Genomic DNA, 26,559 nt, shown 5'->3' with positions numbered 1-26,559 from the left:
AGTACTTGGAGATATAATACCGATGAATCATACAGGAAAAGAAATCTAAGGAAAAGGTCTGTGAAGTATGAAACAGATGAAGCCTTCAGGTCAAAAGCGAAAGTCTATAGTAAGGAAATGTATGCATCAAGTACTTCTGTCAGACTAAAGAAAAAAGATGCAGTAATACAGCAAAGAAGAGCAAAAAGTCAAAAACTAGAGAACGAAGAGGAAGTAGCAAACTTATTTAAGTGTAAAGTAAAGGAAGGCATTGATTACATATGTTGTTCTTGCAATCGACTCTTATTTCAAAATCAAGTCCAAAGATGCAATCCAAATACTTATGAGAAGAACACAGAAGCAGCATTAGCAGCCGAGGTCAGCATTCAGGAAAAGTATTTCCATCAGTGTTCAGAGGTTTGCCTTCCAAATTGTACAAAGTCATCATTGTGGATTTGCTTTACCTGTCATAGGAAGATTCTTAATGGGAAAATTCCAGCAGAGGCGACAGTGAACAATTTGTTTTTAGAAGATATTCCGAAGGAACTCTCTGATTTGAATTGCCTCGAAAGACACCTAATTGCATTGCAGATACCTTTTATGAAGGTAATGGGGCTTCCTCATGGTGGTCAAAGGAATGTTCATGGACCAGTTGTGTGTGTGCCATCAGACATGAAAAAGGTAACAAGTCTACCACTTAAGGAAGATGAAAATTTGTTGTTGCGTGTTAAATTGAAAAGGAAATTGAATTACAAAGGATATTTTGAATATCAGTTTGTAGACCCAAAGCATGTTTTTGCTGCCTTAGATTATTTGAAACAGAATAACAAATGGTATACAAATGTAACAATAGACAAGAATTGGAAAGAAAATGATTATGATGAAGTTGCAGACATCACTGAGGAAATACAACTAGATGATGAAGAAAATCAGGTAGCTACTGATACTTGCTTACAGCCATTAGATGTTGCACAGGAAGTTTTGGATCATTATTTTGATGACATATACAATATTGCACCTGGTGAAGGTAAGAATCCAGTACGTATGTTGCAAGAACCAGGAAACGAAGCTAAATCCTTCCCATATCTTTTCCCAAGCGGAATGTTTTCGTGGAATGACGAGAGGTCGGAAAGGATAACGTTATCTAGATATTTCAACAACCGGTTAATGAATGCAGATAACCGATTTGCTAAAGATACAAGTTACATTTTCTTCAGCCAGTATTTATCAGAACTGAATCAAGTTATTGAAAAAACTCAAATCTCAATTCGAAAATCTGTCACAAAGATTGGTAGTGAGAAATTAGTTACACCAGACATGTTACAAGACCCTGACGCCCTTTCAAAGCTATTAAGAAATGACGAGGCATTACGGTTTATGCAACCTATTCGTGGAACACCAGCATATTGGTCAGCAGCCCAAAAAGATCTCTTCGCAATGCTTCGGCAGTTGGGAATACCTACGTGGTTTTGTTCTTTCTCTGCTGCAGAACATAGATGGAATGATGCTATTAGAACAATTTTACGACAACAGAATGACCACAGAGATCCAGATTTGTTGGATTGGTCTGAAAAAAATGAAGTACTGAGAAGTAATCCAGTTACTGTTGCGAGGATGTTTGAGCACAGGTTCCACATGTTTCAGAGAGATGTCATTTTATCACCATCGGAACCGATTGGAAAAGTTGTAGACTTTTTTCAGAGAGTTGAGTTTCAACAAAGAGGATCACCTCACATGCATTGCTTATATTGGGTTGAAAACTCTCCTAAAATTGATCAAGATGGCGAAAAGGCAGTTTGTAATTTCATTGATAAATATGTAACCTGCGCAGTTCCTTCAGAGGAAGAAGACGCTGATTTAAGAAACATTGTGCTAGCCGTTCAACAACACAGTAAAAAACACTCAAAGTCATGCAAAAAGAAAGGCTCAGAATGCAGGTTTAATTTTCCTAGACCGCCTTCCGTGCGCACATTCATCACTTCACCTGAAACTGATGAAATTGATAAAAATATTGAAGCAGAAACAAAAAGCGAGGCACAGAAAACCGTTGCTAAAGATATGCTTATGCGTGTTTGGGATCAAATGCAACTCGACAACAATTCTTCAAGGACAGTAGAGGATATTTTCAATGCATTGGGATTGACGCAAGAACAATACGAAACAGCATATAACATGATTACGAAAAAGAAGGCAATTGTTCTAAAAAGAGAACCATGTGAGCTTTGGACCAATCAGTACAACTCGTGTCTTTTAAGGTGCTGGGATGCAAACATGGATATTCAATTTGTTTTGGATCCATTTAGCTGCATAGTTTATATCATTTCTTATATTTCAAAGTCCGAAAGAGAAATGGGGATGTTGCTTAAACAAACAAAGATTGAAGCTGAGGAAGGGAACTGTGAAGCACGCCAAACATTGAAGAAAATTGGCTCTGCGTACTTGAAACACCGGGAAGTGAGTGCACAAGAGGCTGTGTATCGTGTCTATAATTTGAAAATGAAAGAGTGTTCAAGGAAGGTAGTTTTTGTACCAGTGGGAGAAAACCCAACCCGTTTAAGCAAACCGCTTTCTCAGATAAAACAAAAGACACATAAGAAGAAAGAAGAGACAAATCAGGAGGAAAATGAGGAGGAGGAGGATATATGGATGACAAACATTGTTGAGAGGTACGAACATCGACCGAACAAAACAATGTTTCATGACATGTGTTTGGCTGAATTCTGTTCAGAATACCGCGTTCTTGCAAAATCGCAGGTTCCGAAGACTCCCATCTTCCCAAGTCAAGGGTTTCTGATCCGTACCTCTCCTCACAAACCCTTGACAGATTTAGCGATAAAAACTGTGGCTAATTTTCATTGGTTCCAAGGGTAAAGCTTGGATCCAATGAAAAGATATCTCTCATAATCAAATACGTCATGCAAAAACAGTAATGGCTGCCTCCGTAAGTGGAGGCATGTGCCGACTTTGTTGGGGTCCGGTACCATTAAAATACCGGCGATTAATCTTTTCATCATCATTTAAGGTTTTAAAACAACTGACAGAAGTTCTGAATTACAGCCCGAGTCAAAATGACGGACATTCCCATTATTTGTGTTACGTATGTTTCAACAAATTGAACAAATTAGAGAAAATTGACTTTGACGTTGAAAATAAGTTAAACGCATTAGCTGTGGAAAAAGCTTCCATATTACAAGAATTACGGAACAAAAATACTGTAAATAAACTATCGTCGAGGGCAATAGAGACGTCCGTATCAACGAAGGCTTCAGTTGGAATTTCCTCGCGTGTGGTTACATGTCCCGTCACCCCTACAAAATGTATTAACCGCACCAAAAGGACAATTCTCCACACTCCAACCCCACGCAAATCCAAGGTGCATATTCTTGGAACACCCAGGAAAACAGTGTTGCAGATGGAAACTTCAGCTTCCTCCAGAAAGCGGCCTCAACAATTGCTGTTCTCCCCAATGAAAGCCAAGGTACTCATGAATGGTTCATATATATCAGCTTTTAGTAGTTATAGTTAAAGAATCACAAGTTTAGATTATATCAAACAATATACATGTATTATAATTATTATATTGAAATTAACTTATAGATATCATACAGAGGACAAAATGACAGAAAAGTTCGGACAAAAATAATAAGAGAGAAAGGACTGTATAGTGTGATGGTGGGAATTGTCAGAGGCAATAAACCAGAGGTCATTCTTAATAAACTGGTGAAAGTTAAAAACTTTAAAGAGAAGGCAGTGAAAGTTCTTTCAAAGTGTGTGAAAGAAGAATGTAAACTTCTTTGTGGTAAAAATGATCCTTCAATTTTGAGGGGCAATACCTCTGAGGACATAATTTCAATTGATTTTCTAAAAATTGCAAATGAACTGAAAGAGAAAGCTCCAGCCTTCTCCCAGATACTGGAGGATACTATGAACACTACCAAGCCTGTAGCTTTGGTATCTTCAGCAGCAGTTATTTTGCACCACAGAAACCAAAATATGTCACTTATTCACCATGCTGTAGGTCAGTTATTAGACCATGGTGGAGCCACTGATGAAGTATGTGCATTTATTCAATTATTCTCACTAGTATCACCTTCATTCTAAGGTTAAGGACTTAAAAATTCAATCCCTAAACAAACTCATTTTTTACAATAATCATTTCCAGTTTTACTTTTTTCATCTAAAATTAATGCAATCTTTGAAAAAAATACTCAAAATATTCAGGACACAAGGATTATATTTAGGATATTCATTACTCACTGTAATCATCATTTAAACAGCTAATTTACTCGAAGTAATTTATTTGTTTGTTTATTGTTGATTGTATCACCCTACCTCGTAGGTTTTATATTTTGAAACATATTAGATTTGGACAGTATGATAACAATTTAATGTTCAGACTGATGTAAATTCATTATGATTTTAAACTTTTCACTTGCCATTGTTTTCCTTATCAAATTACAATTAAGATTTAGATTTGTGTTAATGTGTGATTGCACATAAGTATGTATTACATGATCTACATTTCATTTCATATTAGACAATAGATTTGCTTAGATGCCTTGGATTTTCTGTGGGCTGTTCAGCTACTCACAAGAAGCATGTTTCACTGATTGACATTCAGAAGAAGAAGATAGAGAACACAATTCTATGTCAGGTGCATCAATCAAGTCTTCAGTTCAACAAGAAGAAAACCAAAGAAATGGTATCTGCACTCCATGAACAAGATGTGACTGATAGTTCCAGTTATTTCACAGACTCCAGTCAGCAAGGTATATGTTCTAGAGTGACAATGCACTCATACTTTGACATGAACTTTTCAACTGCCTACGTCAGTGATACAGCCACTGCTAAGTCAAATATGTCATGCTACACAACAGATTCATGCAACTATACATGTACATCTACCGTCCCACAAGCTTGCCATCTTCTGCCACTTAATATATTCACTAAAGTTGGGTTGGTACAATGTCCTGCTGTGTCCATGTGCTCAAGCTTTGAGGTAGATCCAAGTAGTTGTGTTGCCCAGTCAAATGACAAGTCCACAAAATGTTATGGGGAGAAGTACATTTCTCGAATTGAAAGTCAGTTAAAAGAATCTGAAATTCAGCCCCCGTTCGATATAATTGGTGACAATTTGGACATTCTTAAATCGACTTCTTCTATGACAAAAGAAAATCAAAGGAAAAGTTTTCACTGGTTTATCTTAGTTGGTTTACAACGAAGAGTGCTAGATTCAACTATGCTGGATGATAAACCCAAGCATGACATTTTATCACTACCAAACCATTCATTTTTACCCAATGCCCAAGACATCAATATTTTGGAAAGAAACATGAACCATCATATACTGAAGGTTATCACAAGACATGTTAAATGCTTAAAGTCTTTTGCTCATTGTGTTCCAAAACACATCGATCATCCTTTCATGGAGGAAACCTCAAAAAAGTCAACTCATTTCATACTTGATTTGCTTGACAAAAATGAAAATTTGCATGATGACATAATTAGCATATTGGAGCACATTCATCAGAAGTATATAGCACATACTCTTGGGGAAAAAGCAGAAGTTTTAGAAAGGAAAGTATTTGGTGGTGATGTGCTTACTAATGAGCGAGCATACACAGCACAACTCGCAATGCAGAACTGTGAAACAGATTATTACAAACTGGGAGGACTTATTCACAGACCAGAGGGCCTTCACAGAATGATGAACTTTTTGCTGGTATTCCCCTTGGTTGATATTCTGTTCCTGTTCTAAGAATTGGTTCAGTTCCTGTTTTGGAGTTGTTGGTTATTTGGATGGTTTCTGCTTGTGTTTGTTACTCTTGTAAGTGTTCCATTATCATTATTTTATTACAAGTTAGATGAATTACTGTAGAATTATTATTATTTGTGATTTCAAGATTTTTGGATACTCACCTGTGAATTTACATCCTTGATAAATGAATTTATTATTCATTTTTAAACAAGATAGTAAAAATTCTATGAGCCTCAAGTTTAATATAAAAAATACAATGAATTAAAAAAAAAATAACCCCCACACATATAAGTGATTCCACAGTCAAAATGCATAGGTATTGAAAATGGATGCTGGTAGTTTAGCCACCACTTTTTTTATTAAACACTTTACTTTAATCCATTATATACAATTTCCCAAGTGTTATGCAATGCCTTAGTATGATGCTTCAGGTTTGTTTGCATGAAATTTGAAATTTAACTAACATTGCATATTGTTCACAAATTAAAGCCTACTAACAGTTGAAGTGAAAGAATTTGTAATGTTTGAATTGTCAAATTTACTTCAAAAGAATCAACTATTTTTTTTTCTATGGCACATCAATCATAAAAAGTAAAAATCTGATGAATTATGTTTTCTAAAAAGGCATACTTTGTTAATATATATATTTCATATCAGTAGTCAGTACATGTATATCGGGGATATTATTTAATATTTTTGCAATTCATTTTATTAATCTGATACATATATCAATAATTGCTCTTGTATTTTCTTGACTAGTTTATATACCAGGAGTTCTACAAACCATCCTCTGCATTTGAACAAGGAACACTCTATCAACTTCGAAATGTCATTCACAGAGTGGATGTTACTGGAAAAGATAAAGTTGTTGAAGCATACAGGTATGTCTATTAATTGGTTTAATTTTCCTAACTTAAGGAGATAAACACAGATATTTTATTGTCAGTCTGTTTTGGTTTTGTTTGTTTTTTGTGTGTTTATTTTTGGGGTTTTTTTTTTTGGGGGGGGGTGTGTACTGAAAATTGTACATGTAGTTATACATCCATATAATCCATAAAATTTTCATAGAGCTCATTATGCTTTTGTGGAGGATGCTTTGGATGCATTTATACTTGGGGCCACAATGGATGTTATGGGACTGAATGACCTAAATGGATCTCCTCAACAGTGGAACCCCAACATTTTATCAATGTATTCAAATGAGGAGCAGCTATCATGGCTTAGAAATCTGGCTGAGGCAGTGATCAACAAACATATCAACTTGCAAGGTTAACATTACATGTAACCCCATTGAAACATGTACAAAGTTCATACCGTGATTCTCTTTCTCATAATGAATATGACATTCTATTAATTAAGCAAGGAAAATCAATACAGTATATGACTAATATATGCTTTTTGTTTTGAATACAACACATAATTCACCTGCTGATTATTCATAGTTTACATTTAAGTCATTTTTTTAAGCCGATTTTCTTCCTTTTCCACCTATGCAGTTTATAGCAAAATCATAACCATCTAACCATAAAAATCAATCAAGGTTAATTCCATGAACATTATTCATTGAGGAGACACATAGGGATAAGTTTTATAAAACAATACTAATTATTATTTATCTTTGAGGAGACACATAGGTATAAGTTTTATAGAATAATAGTAATTATTATACTTTCATGTTAAATACTAAAATCTGATTGGTTTAGACGCAGTTGACAATTCATTCTAATACCCTCGGCGTTAGCAACACACTTGGCAACAAGCCGATAGAACGAATTGTTACATGCGCGTATATTATGCGCGTACGGTTCGCCGTAGAACTCACGTCTTTTCTATATAAAAGCAGTAAAATTTGCTATAAAATAAAGACATTCAGTATAATAAAATAAATAGTGCCTGCTTGGGAGGGTACCAGTTGAAATTGATATTCAATGGTTTTCGAGGGGTGTCAATTTCAACTGGTACCCTCCCAAGCAGGCACTATTTATATATTATTATGTTCGGTTAACATTTATTTTGTTCTAATGAAACTTTTCAAATTTCTAAACTCCCAGGATCAACTCATCTCCAAGATTTGGTTGAAGAAGCTGCCAGGCTAGACGCACAAAATGCCAGGCTACATAGCATGTTTGATGCCGTCACCAGTCAGTATATGTGCACGTGTCAGAAAAACTACAAGACAATTGGACACTTTAAACGCCATCTAGAGAGAGAACACAATTGGCATTTCCTTACTGCTGCACGAGAAGAACCCAAAAAGGGGGACAAGGTTGCAGTATGGCGGTCGTCGTTCATGAAAGCTGCTCTTATCTTAAGAGATACATCTGATGCTTATAAAATGGGCGACGGAAACCGGATATTTTTGAATGCAAAATTTGAAATGCTGTGTGCAAATGTTGCCGGACATACCAAGTATCAGCTTTGGCTGTGGAGAATGATGGCCTATGAACAGGCCATCTTAACACCTAAGCAAGCCTTTGAATACAAATGGAATACAACAGCAAATCTTAACGGAACTATTGATGGAAACATTCCAAATGACAACTTAGTGGAAATTTGTGTTCAGCTAGTAAAGAAGAAAATAAAAGAGCAGGGTTCAAACTTTACCTTTAATAGTGCCCAGACTACAGCATTAGCATGTCAAATCCAAGATGAGCTGAGAGAGAATATTAGGTATCAGGTGTCAATGAAACCCTCTGGTAAATCAAGGACAAAGACTGATAAATCTTCTGACATAAATTTGATGCTGATGGAGTTGATGGCAGGTGACATCTTTGAAAACATTCAAGGGCGCCAATTTGAAAATTTCAAAAACATAAAAGATGTTTTTGAAAAGGTAAACCTTCATAAACTGCACATTTGGATAAGTAAGCAAAAGGAGAGAGCATCGTTTGAAATGATGTAAAAGTTTATACATTGTGAATGTGTGTTATCAATTAATATGAACTGAGAATTCATTTTAACGAGTCAACATAAAGGGCAATAATAGCTAGATTCTGACTTGTTATAATTTTTTATGTATTTTTAAGCTGAATTTTTAGTAATTTTGGAATCAATTTAACTTTAAAAAAACCCAACTTATTCCATTTTGAAAAAATGAGGTTCTCACGGGTTCTTAAAGTGAGTCATATAATCACTAGAATAACTTCTAGAGAAAATAATTCAGAACTATTCAGGTTCTAAATTTACACCATGCTAAAAATTCTGCTTGCATGATGTAGGCTATTTAAGTGTGATTGAAAATATACATAAAATAAAATTTTATCTGTGAAATTTACTTATCTTTTATTAAATTCTGACAAAATTAAACTTCAATATGCACAACTTAATACATCAAGTGAAGTCGTTTTCAGAGTCTGATGAACCATATATTATAATATCATCAAATACATCATCAAAAATCTTAATCACTTGTTCAGCAGTGTCGAGCAGCCAGATTGTTCCATATTCCATCACATCGCTTGTTGTAAATATTCTGTGACAATTGTCAGTAATACACTTAATAGTTTCTACACTTAGTTCCGAATTGTTGCCAAATAACTTAGGTAGATTACTTTGTAAAAGTTCTAGTTTATGTTTGAGAGTTATCTTATTCTCATCAGTCACATCACGTTGAAATGCGTCCTCTTCCTGTGGCTCAATTGCATTAAATACAGGATGAGATAGCCTAGGACAGTCTAAGCATTTGCAGGTCTTTTCACAAAAATCACAACATTCATGCAAGTGTTCAAAAATGTGTGAATGAGCGTTGTATGCTTTACACAAAATGTTTCTTCGGCACTGATCCTCTGATTTTATCAATGAAAGAACGTCGCTGTCTATTTTTTTTAAATGTCCCTTATGATTTTTGTATAAAATTAATTCAACAGAGAATTCACCATCTCTTCCTGCCCTGCCCATTTGCTGTACTAGTGTGTCAAGGTCACGTGGAGGTCCATAGTGAACAACATTATGCAGGCCTTTAAAGTTCACTCCCATTCCTGCAGCATTTGTACTAATAAGGACCCTAATTTGGCCATCTTCTGACTCCATATCAATGCGAATTTTTCCCTTGATGTGCTCTGCGGTTTTGCTGTGGAACATTTGTACTAAAGAAGCATCACATTTCCGTCTGAACATGGTGTAGAGAACGGCGCAGTCTTTAATGCTTTCACAGAATATCACAATTCTTTGTGCATTTTTTTTCCTTGAGTTGAGTTCGTCAATAACCCATGAAAATATGTCACTAATGTCAGAATTATTTTTTACACATTTAACATTAATCTTGATGTTTGGTCTGTCAGGACTGTCAATTATTACAATGTGATTATCACGGAAACATAAACTTTTCAGGATTCGTTTCCTATTTGACGGACTTGCGGTTGCTGTAAGAGAGAGTAGTGGAATGTTCAAACTGAGGGACCTCAACTCGCCGATCTTTGAGAAATGTTCCCTGAAGGCATCATCAGAATCCTTTTTCTCGCCCCTATGAAATACATAATAGCAATAACAGTCAGTCCTTGTAGATGAAATTATGTCACTAATAATTTATTTGCCAATTTACTATATCTTTCATGAAATAATGATTCAATGCTTAAATATTTGACACTCTTACTTGACAAGTGTTAGCTATTTTTATTTCAAATTCAAATAAATTAATACATTTTTTAATCATGAAATGTTGGGCATGAATATTCCTATAAGGGTATTCTAAATTGTATTATCATAAAATAAACTGTATTTATACTGTTAGGTATTAATTCATATATACACTACCATTGATAAACTGTGTGTGCCTCATCAATAACTGTCAACTTGTGTCGTTGAGAAAATTCGGGATGTCGAAATATTCCTCTCCATTTGTCGTTTCCAACCAGCACTTCAGGATTTCCAAAGACAAACTGATAATATCCCCTCGTAACGTCGTCTATACAGCAATCTTTTTTCCCAATATATGTTGCTTTCAAACCTAGACCAGATAGTCTATTCACCTGCTCTTTCATGATGCTGAGAAGTGGGGATATTACCACACACACACTCGACTCGCCAAAGATAATTGGACAACTTTCGTAAATTAAAGATTTTCCACTTCCCGTCCGTGTGCCTACGAAAACGTCCTGGCCAGCCGCTAAGCCCTTTATCCCACGAATTTGATTTTCTGTCAGTTGGATCTGAAAAAAGTTCTGTATCTCCGATATTTTTACACTGATAGCCGCCATGTTGTCTTGTTTACGATATTTATCAAGTAGGTTATGAAAGCTATCGCGCGATTGGTTGAACCCAGTAGTTTAATTTCAGTGCATTCGCTAGATGTCGCACCTGTCAGCCACAGTTTAAATCGCTTAATCTGCCAAGGGTTTGTGGGGAGCAGAGTGGACCGAAAACACTTGGCTAGCGAAGATGGAAGACTCCAAATGAAAATGTATTCGAATTGCAGAATTCAAAGGGATTTATACAAAAGAGAACAAGAACAAAACCAGCTGTTATCAGATACCCAAGGTTTAGGGTTGACAAAATGTCTGAAAAATATTATCAGTGTCTCCTACAGCTCTTCCTGCCTCACGAGAGAGCAACTCAATTAAAACCACCAGCTTTTGATCTATATCAGACATTTTATGAGAATGGTCATGTTAAAACTAAAAATGATCAGAACTTACAGGCAGTCAAATTATTGGTCGATAGAAATCATGCAAAATTTGCGGAAAATGAAGAAATGATATCGAATGCACAAGAAACGTTTGAGACTATTGGGGAACCGCAGGATGCATGGGCAAGTTTATGTCCAGAAACTGAACTAATGCGAAAGGAATGTATGGAGGAAAGAAGTACTCTAAATGTGTTGGATGATCATGTCGATGAAATACCAGATATGGAAACCGAGGCAAATTCAGCTGATGTCATGTTCAAAGTGCAACAAAATAACCAATCCAGAGAAGAAGCCATGCATATTATTCAAAACCTTAATGAAACACAGAGAAATATATTTTATTATGTAAGAGACTGGTGTCTAGAGAAATCATCAGGACAAAACCCAGACCCCTTTCACATATTTATAACAGGTGGTGCAGGTACCGGAAAAAGTCACGTTATCAAGGCTATTCATTATGAAGCTTCACGTTTGCTTGCAAAGAACATGTCGACGCCAGATAGTTTAGCAGTACTGCTGACTGCTTTCACGGGAACAGCTGCATTCAACATTGGTGGAAATACTATTCAATGCCAAAGTTTATGCGTCTACCATATGAACCATTGAAAGAACAGACTCTCAGTGAATTAAGGATACATCTTCAAGATCTTAATGTACTGGTAATTGATGAAGTGTCAATGGTTTACAAGAGACTGCTGTATTATATTCATGAAAGGCTTGTACAAATAAAAAAGAGCAAAGAGCCGTTTGGAGGAGTAAGTGTCATTGCGGTAGGTGACTTTTACCAACTACCTCCTGTGAAACAACGTAAAGATGAAAGACTCTACAAAGACAATATTTCATATCCAGTTGATCATTGGCAAGAATTGTTCAAAGTTGTCGAGTTATCAGAAATCATGAGACAAAAACAGGATATACCATTTGCAGAAGTTCTAAATTCTCTTCGTACACGAGAATTGCAGGAACCACTTACTAATGAAACCTTGTCTATGCTTCATGAGTGTGTTAGGGAGGGACCAGATGATGTGTTAAATGTATATGCTACAAACGATGAAGTAAACAATTACAATCTTAAAATGCTACGTAACAGTTGCGATAATTTTGTTGAGATTAATGCTCAGGATTTCGAGAAAGACACAGCAACAGGGAAACTAACTCTGAGAAAAAAGCCTATATCTAGATCAAAAACAGAAGGTTTGACCAGCTCCCTTTTGGTTGCGGTGAATGCACGGGTAATGCTGACTCGAAATTGTAATGTAGAGGACGGACTTGTAAACGGTGTCATGGGGAAAATTTTGCATTTTTTATTGAAAGATGGAAATGTTGATCATGTTCTTGCAGTTGGTGTGTTATTCGATAATATGAATGTTGGACAAAGAACTGGGAGAAAAACCCCAGAAGGAAATGTTGTTTTAATCGAGAGGGTGCAAGAGGAAGTTATTGAAAAGAAATCACGATCATTTATCAGACATCAGTTTCCTCTACGACTATCATGGGCATGTACAGCTCACAAGGTTCAAGGAATGACGGTTGACAAAGTCGTTGTCAATTTAGACCGAACATTTTCTGCAGGTCAAGGATATGTTGCCTTAACAAGAGTGAAATGCAAAGACGGATTGTTCATCGAAACCAACGATGTCAGTACATTACATAAAAAGGTATACGCCGATGCTGAAGTAAAAAGTGCCCTCTTTGGTATGAATAAATTAAAGTTTCCAAATAGATTTGATAGGTCATCTCTGTGTACCAAAGTTATACTTCACAACATTCAGAGTCTTAAAGCACACTTTTCAGATCTGCAGCACGATTTGCGTTTTACAGAAGCAGATATAATCAGTTTGACTGAGACCTGGTTGAGACCAAATGAAAATCTCATCAACTTTTCTTTGGATGAATTTTCTTTCCACTCTCAAGCGAGAGGAAATGTATATGATGATCAGTCTATAGATTTGCATACCAAACGTGTTGCAAAGGGTGGTGGAGTTGCTGTGTACATTAAAGGTAATGAAAATGATAAAAAAGTTACCCTTCTTCCTGTGAACAATATTGAAGGTATTGCTGTCAATTTACAAAGCATTCAAACAGTAATTCTTACCTTATACCGCCCTGGCACAACCACTGCATTCAAGTTTCTACAGCGCCTTCAAATGTTACTTGAACATTATAGGAAAGACAACTGGAACATTGTTTGCATTGGGGACTTCAATGAGGATGCACACTTAACAGGACCAATTCAATCGTTCATGAAAAATCAGGGATTTAGACAGCTTGTTTCTTTCAATACAACAGAAGGGGCAACAATTCTTGACCACGTGTATGTTTCTGGATCTTTGCAAGTGGGCGTTAACAAAATGTCCACGTACTTTAGTTATCATGATGCTGTTGTTGCCACAATTTATCCAAATGATGATAATGCTTGAAATGTTCCATACTTGTTGCTGACAAGCAAATATCAATGAGTGCCAAATACCACAGAGCATCAAAAACACATGGTTATTATATTGTTAAGATAATGCATATACAGTTTAATATTGGTATCGTGAACAAGGGATACATGAATACTCTTAATAAGTCAAAGTCAATTGCCGGTCCCGACCGTTTTCTCCAAGTAAATGTTTTAAAACTCGAATACGGAAATCTAGAATACCCCGCTTATATCGATGTAAATTGAAGAGCCGCACCCTACTTTAACCCCGTTTATCTCGAAGTAGAGCTATTTTTTCCGATCGGGTGAACATAATTAGTGTCATTACTTCACATATTTCTGCCCAGGACATTATTCACATCTTTCAAACTAGTGTTACCTCAAACATGTAGAATGTATGTTAATTAGGAGCTTGAGTGTTTTGTACAGTTTACTATATATTTTTAAAATTAGGTTTAAAACACAGCCATGGTTACCGATAATGTGCTTAATTAAACACCATATCGATCTAAGAATGATAGTTGCCAAATTCATAAAATGATTAATTACGGAACCGAGTTTAGTATTTCATGTACAATTATAAAAACAATGTAGCATGAATAGGATACGAAGATTAAATACCAATTCAAGTGTTTCAGAAACAGCTCATGTGTATTGAACATTTTAAACTAATCAGATTACCATCGCATAAATAAACGTCCACCGTCATTTCCGTTCGTCACCGGTAGGAACTATAAACATTAAATTTTCAACTTTTTTGTTCTTAAATATTTTTCTGTTATTTATCAATTAACGCGCTTTAATAAATGTCTATTGATATCTCTATAGAGGATTAAATGGAATTTGAAGAAGTGATAAGACATGAAGGAAAAGAAACACTATCCAAATAGTTTTTAAAGGTGAATTCAAACGGAAGACCTCTCGTTGCTCGCAACGAGATCGCGTCTAGTTATTATTATTTTTTTCCACGAATTTTGTGCACGCGATTTCTCGAAAACTATTCGGCCGATTTCGACCATTTTTTCTCAGATGATTGCCAGTGGTCATAATTCTAGAAGTTTTTTGAAATTTTGAAATCGGCACTTCCGGTTCCGATTTACGGCCGATTTTGTAAGTTTTTACGACTAATTTTGTGCAGACATAAACTCAGAGACTATCAGAGATAGGAATATGAAATTTTCAGGATAGGTAGACCATAGGTTGAAGTTGTGCACAATGTAGTTTTTTGGCGCTAGTGGCGCCATTTCTATGAGCTCGCATAGGCTCGAAAATTGGGTACGAATTTCGAATCAAATTTTTCATACGTTTTGATCTGTATCTTTTTATGAGTAGATATTTTGTTAAAACATATATAACAAAAGTGGTAGATAATCAAAAGTTATTTTCAAAAAAATCAAGAAAAAGGGGCTGTCCCCTTTTTTTAGGGGCCAAGGCCTTCGTAAACTCAATTACAAGTAACTTAAAAATGATTAAGATTTTGTAATGCATTATAGAAGCAAAGTTGTTGATCGTACCAATATCTATTTAAAAAAATCATTGCCACGCCCAATAATTTCGTAATTAGGGATTTTTAGGGGCCAAAGTACTTAAACTTTGACGAAAAGTAACTAGAGAAGTATACATATTTTGTTAGACATCATAGAAGAGAAAATATTTAAAAAAATGATTTAAATTGATTCCACTTATCAAAAGACGAATTTCTGTCCCCATTAAGGATCTAGAGGGCTGGCCCCTAAAATATTCAATCATTTGTATCTCAAAAGTGATCAACAATTTTAGATGGATGTAAGAACAAAAAATGTTAGTATTCATGAGACCTTTCGTATAAAATCAAGAAAAAGGGGCTGGCCCCTTAAATTAGGGGCCATTAGACTCCTAAACTCTATTACTCATACCTTAAAAACGATTAAGATTTTGTAATGCATTATAGAAGCAAAGTTGTTGATAGCAGCAATATCTGTTTGTAAAACTCATTTCCAAACCCATTGATGACGTAATTAGAGATTTTAGGGGACTAAAATCTTAAATCTTTAATGTGCTGTATGTTAAAAAGCAAAACTCTTTGTTAAGCATTTTAAAGGATATTGACATTCGTATACATTATCTAAAAGGAGGTGGTTGAGGGAGAATTCTGAAATTTCATTGATATTTTAATCGAATCGTTTAAAAAATTAAACGGAAGACCTACTCGTTACTCGTAACGAGATCGTATCTAGTTTAAATAATATTTGCACTCTAATTTATTCTTTCTTACATTATTGAATATTATCACATTGCTTGTTTATAATGAATTCTTGACTATGTATGTGGGTTCGATTCCCACCCTAGGCATAATGGAACAGAAAGCTGGTGCAAAGTGGGCAGATAGCCTAGTGGCCCCGCATAGTCAGAAGGATAGAATTTTTTTTTTTCCTAAAACATTCAAAGTGCTTCTTGGAAAAATAAAATATCAATCACTGTTTTATTTAGATTAAGTCGTACGTATTTAATGATATATACATGTACGTTAAATTGGAAATAATAGATTAATATTATTATAATATATCTATGATAATTTTTAATATAGAAAACATGCATACGCGAAGAAATGTTCAAAATTCTGTCCCGCCTTGCTAATCTGGAATTTACTTACTATCATGCATATATAGTTCTCAACAATTTTGACAATAAATGCATATTGAGTATAACTTGAAAAATTGATGTACATAAGATTGGCCCAAAACAGGACTGAGGTGTATCAAGAGTATGCTCATGTATGGGAATATTTGCTGACGTGATTAAAGCTCTCAGTACACTAATTACACTTTTGCTATTTTAAGAAGTAGGACAAGTTGGTAGTTTATTAAGTTTATATCAGCTGCGTGTAGCATTTAACACACACAACAAAGGCAGTTAAAGTAAATACTTTTTCTTTATAATATGTATCAACAGTGTTGTGACTTGATGTCGGTATCAACAATGTAGTGACTTTGCTGTGTGCATCAACAATGTAGTGACTTTGCTGTGTGCATCAACAATGTACTGACTATAGTGTGTGTCAACAACGTAGTGACTTTTTTGTGTGTATCAACAATGTAGTGACTATGATGTGTGTACATAAACAATGTAGTGACATTGCTGGGTGTATCAGTAATGTAGTGACATTGCTGTGTGTATCAGTAATGTAGTGACTATGCTGTGTGTACATAAACAATGTAGTGACATTGTTGTGTGTATCAGTAATGTAGTGACTATGCTGTGTGTATCAACAATGTAGTGACATTGCTGTGTGTACATAAACAATGTAGTGACATTGCTGTGTGTATCAGCAATGTAGTGACTATGTTGTGTGTGTCAACAATGTAGTATTAAAAGTGTATTGACTTGTTGTGGTGTGTGTCTAATAATGATACATATCTTTCTTTGTCTTGTTGCCTGCCTGTCTGTTTTAACTCTCTCTCTCTCTCTCTCTCTCTCTCTCTCTCTCTCTCTCTCTCTCTCTCTCTCTCCTTTGTTTAATGATGTTGTTTGTATACTGAAAAATAGCAAACATATACAACATTCCTATTTTGTTCAAGCAAAATTATAGTATTTTGATGAGCAGGACGTGATGAATCTCCAGGTCTGATCTGAATATATTAATTTTAATTGACAGGTGTAAAAACCGTTGATTTATTTATCTATGTAAAGAAAAAAAATATTTGAAATGTAATAAAATGAAATTATGCGTGTCTCTCTCTCTCATTTTCTCTCTCTCTCTCTCTCTCTCTCTCTCTCTCTCTCTCTCTCTCTCTCTCTCTCTCTCTCTCTCTCTCTCTCTCTCTCTCTCTCTCTCTGTGTTCAGTAATGGATGATTATTGTTTTAAAGGACAAGAGCGTACAATGCCCGACAAATCCCCCGCACCAAGAATGTTGAAATGGGATATATACAGTCATATAAAAAGAAATTTACATTTGAAAATGAACATAAGTACATGTATAGTATAAAACATCATTCTCTGACAAATTAACAAATATATACTTATACTTTGTACTTATCTTATTTGTTTTATTAGTTTATTTTCTGAACATGAATATCATGGTCTCACATCTGTGCTAGCGCTATTATTATGCGACATTGTGTGTACAGAACATGAACATTACGCATTTTTTTTATCGTTATGTAGAGCGTATTAAATATTTTTTTCAATAAATCTTATATTAAAAGAATGTCTTGTGTGAAACAACATAATTTTTTTTTAAAAAGTCGGCTAAGATTCGAACACCCTTATTCTACAAAAACTTATCCTTTAAAAGCACTTTTAGGATGGAGTCAAAATCCGTTCATACAGTATATGATCAATATTTTTGCATAAAACACCGTGCAGCTTAATTTGGAAAACCCATATTTGTCATGTTTACAGAATGAAAACATTTTTTTGACTCACACCATAACATTCATACTATAAACAATGCTTATAAGCCAAATAATTATATTTTTACTGAAATTGAAAATCGTTCGTCTTTATTGCTCCACATGGGGGGGGGGGGGTTGTTATACAGCGCCTTTTACGCCCCTGTACTTTCTTTTTTTGCATCCACAATGTAGTGACTTTCAGGTAAATTGAGTTGATTTACACACTGTAGTGAATTTCCAGTGTGTAATCACAGTGAGTCATGTGACCTAATGTAGTGATTATAAGGTGTAAAATCATGAACTTATAGAGTTAGATTTTCCTTGTTTCAAGTAGCAGAATAGTAAATAGAATCCCTATTTTACACAAAAATGTAAATATATATTGAATAGCATAACTAGAACATGGTGTAGCGAATTTCAGGTGTAAAGTCTGGTGTAGTGAGTTTCGACATTATACAAGTATGTGTGTGTGTGTGTGTGTGTGTGTGTGTGTGTGTGTGTGTGTGTGTGTGTGTGTGTGTGTGTGTGTGTGTGTGTGTGTGTGTGTGTGTGTGTGTGTGTGTGTGTGTGTGTGTGTGTGTGTGTGTGTGTGTGTGTGTGTGTGTGTGTGTGTGTGTGTGTGTGTGTGTGTGTGTGTGTGTGTGTGTGTGTGTTGTGTGTGTGTGTGTGTGTGTGTGTGTGTGTGTGTGTGTGTGTGTGTGTGTGTGTGTGTGTGTGTTTGTAAGCACCTGAATACCACTACACGAGTATGAATACACACGTTTTATCCCACTACATTTTTTCTTCCCACTACATGCACCCGTGTAGTGGGAAGTAAAATCGTTCGGAAACGTTATTTCTCATCGTACTTGATTCAAAAAATATAAAATTGTACTATGTTTGGGTTTCCGGTGTGTATGTGGATTTTTTGACACTCATCGTGGAGTCCATAAGAGTACTTTACACACTTTCCTCCATTGGATATAAATAGCGCATGCGCAATCGGAACTTCCTACTCGAAGATGGAAATAATTTTTTACAGTAAGTATCATTTTTTCTTCGATATCTAGGGAATTATATCATTCTATTCTAATAGATAAATCTGGTAAACGACTATAACAAGGTCAGGCATTGTCTTTCCTGTTAAGTTTTTCACTGATAAGAGAACACGAGATCTAATTTTGACATCATGCGAATGCCATATTCATAATCAAAGAAGGGATCGTAACTTATTTAGAATTAAAATGTGCCTATTTTATTTCAAGGTTTATTTAATTATGGAACAGATTATTACTTATATTTTAAGGGATATATCAGTACCTTCTTAGTGGCTGAAATTCGGCCCCATTCCTAATCAGAAATAGGTGATATTTCCTCAATTTAGCGGTATTTTTCCCAACTGGTTAACACTGAGTCTATATTTAATTCTTTTAAATAAATAATATGTATTAAAAGCAAAATATGTGATCTTTTAACCTCAATCAGCATAGCTTTTATCATAATACCTGTTTAAAAACATTCTGTAAACATTGCCAACTTTTAATCCTAATTTCCTCTATCTTTCTAAAAATTAAATGCTGTGTTCTGTGGAATCGTTATGCTGTTTCCACATACATGTACTTGATTGATATACCTTTTCAATTGTACAATTTCATTAAAAATACGGATGAATTACGTTACATAATTATATAAATAGAAACATATTAGGAAAAGTTACTTTAAAAAAGTGATTTAGTAGGAAATACTGATTTTTATCATTAAAATGAAAAGTATGAGTTTTCTCATGGGGTTAAATTTCAAAATAAATGATATTTACTTAAGCTAATGGTGATTATTTCTTAATATTAGTACGATCTGAGATAAATTTGGGTACAGATAATGATCCAAAAAGATTTAGAGGGTTTCCTAAGTGATTAAGTGTACAGATTGATTTTAGAACGTTAAAATGAAAAGTACAGGTTTCCTCATTGGGGTCTAAGTTCAATAGGAAAGGATTTTTACTTAAACTATTGATGATTATTTCTTAACATTAGTGTAGTTTAGGATAAATTAGGGTACAAATATTGATTGAAAAAGATTTAGATGGTTTCCGAAGTGAATAAGTATACTGAATTCGTAACGTTTAAATTTAAATTATGGGTTTCTTCATGGGAGTCTAAGTTCAATAAAAAAGTATTTTTACTTCAACTAATGGTGATTATTTCTTAGTATTAGTGTAATTTAAGAAAAATTAGGGTACAGATATTGATTTAAAAAATCTAGGGGGGGGGGGGGGTTCCTAAATAAATACTATACTGATTTTAGAACATTAAAATGAAAATTAAGGGTTTCCTTATGGAAGTCCAAGTTCAATAGGAAAGGATTTTTACTTAAACTAATAATGATTAATTCATGGTATTTGTGTAATTTAGGATAAATTAGGGTACAAATATTGATTGAAAAAGATTTAGGGGGTGTCCTAAGTGATCAAGTATACTGATTTTATAACGTTAAAATGAAATGTATGGGTTTCCTCATGGGTGTCTAAATTTAACAGAAAAGGATTTAACTTACACTAATGGTGATTATTTCTTAGTATTAGTGTAATTTAGGATAAATTAGGATACAAATATTGATTGAAAAAGATTTAAGGGGTCTCCTTAGTGATTTAGTATACTGATTTAAGAGCGTTAAAATGAAAAATATAAGTTTTCTCATGGGGGTCTAAGTTCAATAGGAAAGGAATTTTACTTAAACTATTGATGATTATTTCTTAACATTAGTGTAGTTTAGGATAAATTAGGGTACAACTATTGATTGAAAAAGATTTAGATGGTTTCCTAGATGAATAACAATACTGAATTCATAACGTTTAAATTAAAATTATGGGTTTCTTCATGGGAGTCTAAGTTCAATAGGAAAGTATTTTTACTTTAACTAATGGCGATTATTTCTTAGTATTAGTGTAATTTAAGATAAATTAGGATACAAATATTGATTTAAAAAATTTAGGGGGAGTTTCCTAAATAAATACTATACTGATTTTAGAACGTTAAAATGAAAATTAAGGGTTTCCTTATGGAAGTCTAAGTTCAATAGGAAAGAACTTTTACTTAAACTAATGATGATTAATTTATAGTATTTGTGTAATTTAGGATAAATTAGGGTACAAATATTGATTGAAAAAGATTTAGGGGATGTCCTAAGTGATCAAGTATACTGATTTTATAACGTTAAAATGAAATGTATGGGTTTCCTCATGGGTGTCTAAATTTAACAGAAAAGGATTTAACTTACACTAATGGTGATTATTTCTTAGTATTAGTGTAATTTAGAATAAATTAAGGTACAAATATTGATTGAAAAAGATTTAAGGGGTTTCCTTAGTGATTTAGTATACTGATTTAAGAGCGTTAAAATGAAAAGTATGAGTTTCCTCATGGGGGTCTAAGTTCAATAGGATAGGATTTTTACTTAAACTAATGATGATTAATTCATAGTATTTGTGTAATTTAGGATAAATTAGGGTACAAATATTGATTGAAAAAGATTTAGGGGGTGTCCTAAGTGATCAAGTATACTGATTTTATAACGTTAAAATGAAATGTATGGGTTTCCTCATGGGTGTCTAAATTTAACAGAAAAGGATTTAACTTACACTAATGGTGATTATTTCTTAGTTATAGTGTAATTTAGGATAAATTAGGATACAAATATTGATTGAAAAAGATTTAAGGGGTTTCCTAAGTGATTTAGTATACTGATTTAAGAGCGTTAAAATGAAAAATATAAGTTTCATCATGGGGGCCTAAGTTCAATAGGAGAGGATTTTTACTTAAACTAATGATGATTATTTCTTAACATTAGTGTAGTTTAGGATAAATTAGGGTACAAATATTGATTGAAAAAGATTTAGACGGTTTCCTAAGTGAATAAGTATACTGAATTCATAACGTTTAAATTAAAATTATGGGTTTCTTCATGGGAGTCTAAGTTCAATAAAAAAGTATTTTTACTTTAACTAATGGTGATTTTTTCTTAGTATTAGTGTAATTTAAGATAAATTAGGATACAAATATTGATTTAAAAAATTTAGGGGGGGGTTTCCGAAATAAATACTATACTGATTTTAGAACGTTAAAATGAAAATTAAGGGTTTCCTTATGGAAGTCTAAGTTCAATAGGAAAGGATTTTTACTTAAACTAATGATGATTAATTCATAGTATTAGTGTAATTTAAGATAAATTAGGGCACAAACATTGATTGAAAAAGATTTAGGGGGTGTCCTAAGTGATCAAGTATACTGATTTTATAACGTTAAAATGAAAATTATGGGTTTCCTCATGGGAGTCTAAATATAACAGAAAAGGATTTAACTTACACTAATGGTGATTATTTCTTAGTATTAGTGTAATTTAGAATAAATTAAGGTACAAATATTGATTGAAAAAGATTTAAGGGGTTTCCTAAGTGATTTAGTATACTGATTTAAGAGCGTTAAAATGAAAAGTATGAGTTTCCTTATGGAAGTCTAAGTTCAATAGGAAAGGATTTTTACTTAAACTAATGATGATTAATTCATAGTATTAGTGTAATTTAAGATAAATTAGGGCACAAACATTGATTGAAAAAGATTTAGGGGGTGTCCTAAGTGATCAAGTATACTGATTTTATAACGTTAAAATGAAATGTATGGGTTTCCTCATGGGAGTCTAAATTTAACAGAAAAGGATTTAACTTACACTAATGGTGATTATTTCTTAGTATTAGTGTAATTTAGAATAAATTAAGGTACAAATATTGATTGAAAAAGATTTAAGGGGTTTCCTAAGTGATTTAGTATACTGATTTAAGAGCGTTAAAATGAAAAGTATGAGTTTCCTCATGGGGGTCTGAGTTCAATAGGAAAGGATTTTTACTTAAACTAATGATGATTATTTCTTAACATTAGTGTAGTTTAGGATAAATTAGGATACAAATATTGATTGAAAAAGATTTAAGGGGTTTCCTAAGTGAATAACTATACTGAATTCATAACGTTTAAATTAAAATTATGGGTTTCCTCATGGGAGTCTAAGTTTAATAGGAAAGGATTTTTACTTATACTAATGATGAATATTTCTTACCATTAGTGTAATTTAGGATAAATTAGAGTACAAATATTGACTGAAAAAAAAGTTAAGGGGTTTCCTAAGTGAAAACATACTGATTTTAGAACGTTAAAATAAAAAGTATATGGTTTTCCTCAATGGGGTCTTAATTCAATAGGAAAGAACTTTTACTTAAACTTAATAAATGGTGATTATTTCTTAGTGTTAATTTAGTTTAGGATAAATTAGGGTACAAATATTGATTGAGAAAGATTTTAGGGGTTTCCTAAGTGAATAAGCTGTATACTGATTTTAGAACGTTAAAATGAAAATTATGGGTTTCCTCAAGGGAGTCCAAGTTCAATAGTTAAGAATTTTTACTTAAACAAATGATGAATATTTCTTAGCAATAGTGTAATTTAGAATAAATAAGGGTACAAAAATTGACTGAAAAAAAATTTAAGGGGTTTCCTAAGTAAAAACATACTGATTTTAGAACGTTAAAATAAAAAGTATGATTTTCCTCATGGGGGTCTAAGTTCAATAGGAAAGAACTTTTACTTAAACTAATGATGATTATTTCTAAGTGTTAATGTAGTTTTGGATAAATTAGGGTACAAATATTGATTGAAAAAGAATTAAGGGTTTCCTTAGTGATTAAGTATACTGATTTTATAACATTAAAATGAAAAGTATGAGTTTCCTCATGGGAGTCCAAGTTCAACAGGAATGGATTTTGACTTAAACCAATTGTTATTTTTTCTTAGTGTTTATGTAATAAAGTATAAATTAGGGAATAAATATTGACTGAAAAATATTTAGGGGGTTTCCTAAGTGAATACGTATACTGATTTTAGAACATTGAATGAAAATTATGGGTTTCCTCATGGGAGTCTAAATTTAACAGGAAAGGATTTTACCTAAACTAGTGATGATAATGTTTTAGTATTAGTGTAATTAAAGATAAATTAGGGTACAAATATTGATTGAAACAGATTTAAGGGGTTTCCTATGTGATTAAGTATACTGAGTTTAGAACGTTAAAATGAAAAGTGTGGGTTTCTTCATGGGGGTCTAAGTTCAACAGGAAAGGATTTTTACTTACACTAATGGTTATTTTTTTCTTAGTATTAGTGTAATTTAGGATTAATTAGGGTACAAATATTGATTGAAAATGATTTAAGGGGTTTCCTAAGTGATTTAGTTTACTGATTTTATAACGTTAAAATGAAAAGAATGATTTTCCTCATGGGTGTGTAAGTTCAATAGGAAAGGATTTTTACTTAAACTAATGGTAATCATTGCATAGTATTTGTGTAATTTAGGATAAATAAGGGTACAAATATTGATTTAAATAAATCTAGGGAGTTTCCTTAGTGATCAAGTATACTGAATTTGTAGCGTTAAAATTAAAAGTATAAATTTACTCATGGGGTTCTAAGTTCAACAGGAAAGGATTTTTACTTAAACTAATGGTGAATATTTCTTAGTGTTAATGTAATTTAAGACAAATCAGGGTAGAAGTAAAGATCCAAGAATATTTATGAGGTTTTTAGAGTGAATAAGTAAACTGAATTTTTAACGTTGAAATGAAAAGCATGGGTGTCCTCATGGAGGTCTATTTAGTTCAATAGAAAAGGATTTTTATTTAAACTATAATGGTGATATAGGTTTTTTTTTTATAATCAATTACATGTACATAATGTATACTTATTTTTTCAAGTTAAAAGCAAAAGATATTGGTTTCCTCATGGGGGTCCAATACTTTACAAAAGGATTATTTTATATACTCACGGTGATTATTTCATTGCATTAATGAACTCAACATGTAACCAATATTATTCTTCTTTTTTACATTTTCTTTTAGAGACTCAAAACCAAAAATTTTGTTTGCAAATAGTGACTGATGTGCCTTATGATGTAGATGTTGGATATTGTGCTTTTCCAGGTAATGAACAATTTTTTTCTTACTGTAAACAAACACATGCTTAAGGGAAAAAAAGAAAGAGGGATATAGAAGAGAAAGAAGCTTTATTTGTACTTTAGTGTCTATGAGTAATACTTTTACATTTGATCTGAGTGAGCTGAATTAAATTCTTTATATAATTATATATTACTGTATACAATATATATGATTATTAAGAAATTAAGAATGAACAATTAATTGTGAATGATACTATGCATATCTGAAATTTTTCTACATTTTCTTTTAAGAGAAATGGCCCAAAATGGAAAGCATCTGCAGACAATGACTGATATGTTTTTTGATGCAGATGTTTAAAATGATGCTTTTGAAGGTATCAGTATAATTTTTGTTACTTATTGTAAACAACTAACTATTACAAATAATAACAGAAAAAGAGAAATGCTATGTGTGTGTGTGCGTGTGAGAGAGAGAAAGAGAGTGAGAGAGAGAGAATTAGATTAAAGGGGAGAAATAGTGAGATGACTTAATACAACTAATTTGTATAAATGAAGTAATTTTTCTATTGAGATATTTTACCTGAATGTCACTACATGCGTGTAAATAACTAAATGTGATGTCAATTTGAAAGAGAGAGAGAGAAGTCGATAGACACTAAGTTTGACTTAAAGGAATTAGATTGGAAGGGAGAGAGGAAGAGAGAGAAAGAGAGGAATAACTGAAGAAAAAAATGAAGCATTTTTGCTATTTGGATATAATACATGAATGTCACTACATATGTGTAAATAACTAAATGTAATGTCTATTTGAAAAAAAGTCAGAAAACTTGATAGAAAATAAGAAACAAGAAACAAAATAAGAAGGAATTAGATTGGAAGGGAGAGAGGAAGTGAGAGGACTTATTAAAACTTTTTGTTTTAAGTGAAGCAATTTTTTTCTATGGAGATACTTTATCTGAATGTCACTACAAGTGTGTAAATAACTAAATGTTATGTCAATTTGAAAAAGAGAGACAGATAACTTAATAGAAAATATGAAAAAAGAAATCGGATTGGAAGGGAGAGAAGAAGATAGAGGACATGTTTTTTTGTTCAAATGAAGCAATTTTGTCGTTAAAAATGTTTGCCTGAATGTCACCACATGAGTGTAAATAACTAAATATGGTGTTAATTTTAGAGAGAGAGAGAGAGAGAGAGAGAGAGAGAGAGAGAGAGAGAGAGAGAGAGAGAGAGAGAGAGAGAGAAAGAGAAGTTGATAGGAAATAAAAGTTGAAGAAATTAGAGTACAGGGATTAAGATAGGAAGTGAGATGACAAATTTCAACTTTTTGTATAAATAAAGGGATTTTTGTTCTATTGAGATACTTTATCTGAATGTCACTACATGTGTGTAAATCACTAAATGTGATGGCAATTAGAGAGAGAGAG

At 33.2% G+C, this 26,559-nt stretch overlaps 4 protein-coding genes and 1 long non-coding RNA gene across 8 annotated transcripts in view; 2 read left to right on the top strand and 3 right to left on the bottom strand.

Annotated features, from left to right (window-relative positions):
• Nucleotides 1–26,559, bottom strand: part of LOC105340291 (uncharacterized) — a 754,579-nt gene that overhangs the window by 272,962 nt on the left and 455,058 nt on the right. The gene's annotated exons all lie outside the window — the stretch shown is intronic.
• The window catches only part of LOC105327281 (uncharacterized), a 347,963-nt gene that overhangs the window by 176,275 nt on the left and 145,129 nt on the right, over nt 1–26,559 (bottom strand). The gene's annotated exons all lie outside the window — the stretch shown is intronic.
• LOC136270696 (uncharacterized) lies at nt 2,941–8,639 on the top strand. 2 transcript variants are annotated; one of them, XM_066069094.1, is made up of 6 exons: nt 2,941–3,457; nt 3,577–4,032; nt 4,517–4,748; nt 6,497–6,618; nt 6,806–7,005; nt 7,789–7,891. In XM_066069094.1, the coding sequence occupies exons 1-4, from the start codon at nt 3,392–3,394 to the stop codon at nt 6,535–6,537; spliced, it is 795 nt and encodes a 264-aa protein (XP_065925166.1). In that variant the 5' UTR covers nt 2,941–3,391; the 3' UTR covers nt 6,538–6,618; nt 6,806–7,005; nt 7,789–7,891. The 2 variants fall into 2 exon arrangements, with proteins under 2 accessions (XP_065925166.1, XP_065925165.1); XM_066069093.1 differs by lacking the exons at nt 2,941–3,457; nt 3,577–4,032; nt 4,517–4,748 and adding an exon at nt 4,824–5,701 and having other exon boundaries at nt 7,789–8,639.
• LOC136270697 (ATP-dependent DNA helicase RecQ-like) lies at nt 9,068–11,117 on the bottom strand. The gene is made up of 2 exons (XM_066069095.1): nt 10,490–11,117; nt 9,068–10,199 (listed from the first exon to the last, which is right to left on the bottom strand). The coding sequence occupies exons 1-2, from the start codon at nt 10,930–10,932 to the stop codon at nt 9,068–9,070; spliced, it is 1,575 nt and encodes a 524-aa protein (XP_065925167.1). The 5' UTR covers nt 10,933–11,117.
• The window catches only part of LOC105325267 (uncharacterized), a 4,579-nt gene continuing 2,614 nt past the window's right edge, over nt 24,595–26,559 (top strand). The window contains exons 1-2 of one of the 2 annotated variants that reach the window (XR_010708749.1): nt 24,595–25,157; nt 25,424–25,506. This is a non-coding gene — a long non-coding RNA (uncharacterized lncRNA). The remainder of the gene's footprint in view (nt 25,158–25,423; nt 25,507–26,559) is intronic. The other variant, XR_010708748.1, reaches the window with a different exon arrangement.

This window comes from Magallana gigas, chromosome 8, assembly GCF_963853765.1.
Source record: "Magallana gigas chromosome 8, xbMagGiga1.1, whole genome shotgun sequence".
NCBI lineage: Eukaryota > Metazoa > Mollusca > Bivalvia > Ostreida > Ostreidae > Magallana > Magallana gigas.
Note: the sequence above shows the minus strand (reverse complement) of the source record. Positions and strands in the feature narration are given on the sequence as shown.

Excerpts from the sequence above, each read along its gene's own strand:
- LOC136270696 (XM_066069093.1), top strand. The coding sequence starts at position 4,838 with ATGTCATGCTACACAACAGATTCATGCAACTATACATGTACATCTACC. Across the intron at positions 5,702-6,496 it reads GAATGATGAACTTTTTGCTG|TTTATATACCAGGAGTTCTA; the intron begins GTATTCCCCTTG and ends TTTCTTGACTAG. Across the intron at positions 7,006-7,788 it reads CAAACATATCAACTTGCAAG|GATCAACTCATCTCCAAGAT; the intron begins GTTAACATTACA and ends CTAAACTCCCAG.
- LOC136270697 (XM_066069095.1), bottom strand. The coding sequence starts at position 10,932 with ATGGCGGCTATCAGTGTAAAAATATCGGAGATACAGAACTTTTTTCAG. Across the intron at positions 10,200-10,489 it reads GCACACACAGTTTATCAATG|GGGCGAGAAAAAGGATTCTG; the intron begins GTAGTGTATATA and ends TGTATTTCATAG.